We start from the raw sequence: 4,518 nt of genomic DNA on the forward strand, positions 1-4,518 counted from the left end.
ATTATAGATTGGATCGCATGACAATTACGAATCATTTTATACTGAAGTTATGATTGTATGTTTCAATCCTTTAATTTTTCTCTTTACTTTGGCGCGCGGTGTGTGTGTGTGGGGGGGGGGGATAAGCGCAATATCTTTTACACCATGTTAAAAAAGGAGGTGAAAATTGATTTGTAGGGGGGCCCGCCCTACATGAAGTAATGACGACAAAACTGTGTAATTATGTAACCTTGCTTGAGCGATCATTATCGACGAAGACTTAAAAAAGGTTTTGAAACTTATGTAACAAAACAACACGATCAAAAATTGATGGTAAAAGTATTAAAACTAAACCAACTTTTCGGCCACTCCTTTAGATTACAATTAAGAACAAAACTACGTACGGATAATAACCCATATTATCACTGTCCGATGGTCCCTAAAGACGCAAGCAATGGAAGAAAGAATATGGGAACTCTTGGTGTTTACACGTCTGTTACGTTTGACAAGCCCCGCCCTAGACTCTTCAGAAATCAGGATAAATCTCAGGGGCGGATCCAGTATTTTCCTTTGAAGGGGTGAACCAATAAACATATCGGATTTTTGGCAGAATACCAGTTGTATAAGAAAACCGCAGGTCATCTCAAGCGGGGTGAGTGGTGGGGTGGGGGGGGGGAGTGGTGGGAACCCCCTGCACCCTCCCCCTAGATCCACCTCTGAATATTATATCTGTTGCTTCTCTGTGCTACATTTGTGTAGATATTTGTACCACCTATTTGTAATCAGTTTTAAAACTTTTTCACTTTTGGCTTCTAAACTGTACAATATTTCACCAGGAAATAAGTGTTATTTTTCTCTTCTACATACTTTAGAACACTCCGGCTCAATTGTATCTGTTTTTCGCTTTTAAAAGCGCTTTTTTATTTTAGTTTTTCGTCCCTAAAGGAGCTACGTCACAGACAACACATTTTGAAAAACGTTTTCAAATTTGCTGTTAGAAAATGTCTCAATCTTTATCAGTCGAAACCATTCTTGGTTATTTTCGCCTTTTTATTTCTCCTTTGGTGTTTTTCTACCTTAGAAAACTATTATTTTGAGATTTCCTTCAATTTGAACGGAATCAGAAAAATGACTTAATATACCGTGACAATCACTCCTTTAACTTGGGCTCCTGAGTAAGACATTTCCATTCAAATTAATTATTGCCTTTTTACTTTTAAAGTAAAAACACAGTAATTAAGCACGTGTAAAGAGTATTCTGAAAACTTTGAAGACGTCAACTCCTTAAGCTTGCTAAGTAACTCTTCGTTCCTCTTCCTGCCTTCTTCCACTTGCTTTCTCAACTCTTTAGTTTCCTCTTCCGACGACCTCTTCAACAGAGCAATGTCACAAGTTAATCGCTCGCTCATGCAGTTCTCGCAGTATTTGGCGGATGCCTTAGTCCTTTCCTCGGTACTGCAAACGTCTCTCGTCCTCCCCTGTGCATTCATTGCCCGAACTTCAAGGCACTGCAAAAACTTGTAGTACAAAACCAGATCACTGTCCATTTTACTGAGACTTTTACGGAGCTGTTGGTTCTCTTTCAAGAGGTGCTCGTACCTGAGGGTCATCTCTTGTAGGTCTGCCACAGCTCTTTTCAATTGATTGCTGAGAATGTCCAAATCACGGTTTGGGCCGAGATCTGGAAGATAAAATTATAGCAAAATTGAAATTAGCATTGCAAACGTATGGATACGAGTGAATTCCCTTGAATTGCAGGAGCATAACAAACTGTCGCACTTACCTTTTGAAGACTTTTCATTGATTGTGGGATTCGCTCCTGATAAAATGAAAAAGTATATACAATTTTTATCAGTACCGGTGCGAAACTCGTCATGAAATGGGTAGCAGGAAGATCATTGATGCTTTCAAAACAGATTAACTGCCCAGCTACCTCCCAAGCGAAATAAGGCTGTCGTAAAGTTCCTCTCTCTTACAGCCTACCCCTTCTCCTTCTGTTAATTTTCGTTTTATATTTATTCCTATGGTGTTTTATTATTTTGAGGTATCCTTAAATTTTAAAGTTATTTTGTAAATCAGAAAAATAAATTAAAATGTAATAACAGGGTGACGTTTTCTAAACTTTGCAAACATGTCATCTGAAGTGTTTTCCTTACTTGCTGTAGCTTTCTGTCCCGTTAGCTTCTCGTACAGGCCTGGATTTAAAAGCTGCAGAACATCAAGGAAATGCTGCAGACCTTCTGTCGATTTAGTCTCAAGAATTTCCAATAGCTTGCTAGCCTTTCGTTCGCTCGTCTTCTCAGCGAGCACAATCTCACAATCGTCCCTGTCAAAAACTGCCTTACTGCGCAAATAATCGAATAGAAGAGCGCGATCTACGCGAAGTTCCTGAACAACTTGAACACGATTGCTTCTTAAGTTCTCCCACACCTCCTCCGCTGGAAAATTCATTGCACTACCTCAACATTCTTAGTGGAAAGGTTAAGTCACTTTAAAATACACAATAAACAGTATCTAAGTCGTAAAGTATCTAAGTACAAAATATTTATACGGTATCTAAGCACTATTTATAGTCATATGAGTAACGCGCTTTGTATGTTAAGATCTCGAATGATGTTTGATCTTGACCCGGATTAGCTTGGTGGTCGCATGCAAGACGGGAAAATCTTCAATTTTTTTTCTAAAACTTAATCACTCATGTTTATAATATTAATTAAAAGTTTAAACAGAATTTAAAGAACTGCGTTTTGCTTAATTCTTTTGGCTTTGAGAATGTTGATTAGCGCTTTTTTTTTGAAAGAGAAAGCGCCACCATCTTTTTCAATTTGCAACCACAAAAACAGGAAGTAAACCGGTTATAATTTGGCGTGTTCTGAGTAAGGGTTTAAGAAGTCTCCAGAGCCTACTCGCAAGCGAAGAGCGCTGTACTTCCGCCGTGTCCGACCGACGGCTGGTTAATGAGCATTTCAATGTATATGTTACTGAAAAGACGGAAAACTGTCCAATTGCACAATTCCAATAGGCGTTTGTTATTTCCAACCATTTTCAAAGAAGCGTTAGGTATTGTGTGCGAGTTTTATGTATAATTTTAGCACTGCAATATCGTCTTCTCAGAGGCTTATTTCTACTGCATTACAAAAACGTTAATCATGGGAAAAAAAGAAGCATTTGCCAGTGCATAGCTGTAAAGGAAAGATCTAGAATGTTTCGATTACGGAAGCACTACTCGAGAATTGGAATAAGAAGCGATAAAACAACAAACAAAAACAAAAGAAACGATTATAAACTCCCTTGATGACGAATATTGTACTTAAGGGTTAAGTGTCAATCATTTAATACCAAAAGCCCACAGAAAATCTGGAATGAGTCCAATTCAAGGTCGCGGTGTGTCCACTAAAATAACTAAGCAGAAACCAGAGGGCGTGTTTGTGATTGAACAACGAGAAGAATGCCGGACGGCTCGCGTGCACAGCTTGAGAAACAATGTTGAATTAGTCTGCAGCTGAGTCTCAAATTTTCCAATCTTAAATAACCAATCAAAGGATATCGCAAGCAACCGTTTCAGTTGCCCTCGAAGCTTCGCTTCTCGGCAAACTGTTCATCTTTAGGACAATCTTTCGGTCGTTGGCATTATTCTCCCAGGCCCGTAGAGAGGGAGGGGGGGATGCGATGGGTGCGTCCGCACCCCCCCCCCCCCCAACGAGCCTTGGATGTCCGTTCATTGTGAAAAAATATCAAAATAAATAAATAAAGGGAAATGGTATTTCTATACTTTGACTATTTACATTCAATATGGCCCTTTGGATTCAAGGTCTGCCATTTGTAGATTCGTGTGGTTTATTTTGGATCAAATTCTGTGATTCTAGGTTAATTTCAACGATACATTCTACCTAATGTCCTTCATTGTCGAACCATTCGAAGTGCTGTTAATATTAAAAAAAGAGACTGGGTTCTTGATAGGCTCGGAACACGGTACTCAGTATTGAAATGTATTTTCTCAAAGATTCCGTAATAAATTGGGCTGAAGAGAACAAAACAAGAAAAAAGAGAAAAGCGGCAGCCAGATCATGTCAATCCATGGACAATTTTGTCCGTAAAATGCCATGCACGGAAGAAAGTTATTTCGCTGGGAGCTGTTCTATTTTAAAAATACGTTTTGAATTAAAAAATATACCAGAATTATTGTCGTTGCTTCGTTAGCTTTTACTTGCCTTGTTTCCTAACAAGCTGTCTTCAAAACGCACGAAATGGTGTCTCAGATAACCTACTTTTTCAAACTTTTTCGGGGGAGGATACCCCCAAACCCCTAGGTTCTCGCGCCTGCGGTGCTCGAGATTTCGCACCGGAGGCGGTATGCGCACTTCCCCATGCAAAATCCTGGCTACGGGCCTGGCTCCAATATACAGCCGCCTTAAGGAGTTTATTTACTTAATATAACTCTTCAAGTTTTTGTTTTTGAGTGGGTGTGTACGAGGATGAACCCGGGGGAGTTAGAAAACACGTTTGCTGCACTACGCACGTTTTTGTTTTTAATAACGA

The 4,518-nt window shown here is 39.4% G+C and overlaps 2 protein-coding genes across 2 annotated transcripts in view; one reads left to right on the plus strand and one right to left on the minus strand.

Annotated features, from left to right (window-relative positions):
• Positions 1-2, plus strand: part of LOC144632781 (uncharacterized) — an 8,833-nt gene extending 8,831 nt beyond the window's left edge. Inside the window, exon 4 of the mRNA XM_078491506.1 lies at positions 1-2. This exon is cut by the window's left edge and continues 1,234 nt beyond it. The gene's annotated coding sequence lies outside the window, so the exon portion shown is untranslated.
• Positions 3-789: 787 nt separating this feature from the next.
• LOC144633116 (caspase recruitment domain-containing protein 11-like) lies at positions 790-2,546 on the minus strand. The gene is made up of 3 exons (XM_078491907.1): positions 2,136-2,546; positions 1,763-1,798; positions 790-1,660 (listed from the first exon to the last, which is right to left on the minus strand). Exons 1-3 carry the CDS (start codon positions 2,428-2,430, stop codon positions 1,179-1,181), a joined length of 813 nt encoding a protein of 270 aa, XP_078348033.1. The 5' UTR covers positions 2,431-2,546; the 3' UTR covers positions 790-1,178.
• Between the last annotated feature and the right edge of the window lie 1,972 nt (positions 2,547-4,518).

This window comes from Oculina patagonica, chromosome 12 (assembly GCF_052425735.1).
Source record: "Oculina patagonica isolate OP01 chromosome 12, crgOcupat, whole genome shotgun sequence".
In the NCBI taxonomy this organism is placed as follows: Eukaryota; Metazoa; Cnidaria; class Anthozoa; order Scleractinia; family Oculinidae; genus Oculina; species Oculina patagonica.

What these genes read in the sequence shown, in the direction of transcription:
- LOC144633116 (XM_078491907.1), bottom strand. Translation starts at nt 2,430, where the DNA reads ATGAATTTTCCAGCGGAGGAGGTGTGGGAGAACTTAAGAAGCAATCGT. An exon ending in GGGACAGAAAGCTACAGCAA is followed by an intron (nt 1,799 to 2,135) that starts GTAAGGAAAACA and finishes TCATTTTATCAG; the next exon opens with GAGCGAATCCCACAATCAAT. An exon ending in CAATGAAAAGTCTTCAAAAG is followed by an intron (nt 1,661 to 1,762) that starts GTAAGTGCGACA and finishes TTTATCTTCCAG; the next exon opens with ATCTCGGCCCAAACCGTGAT.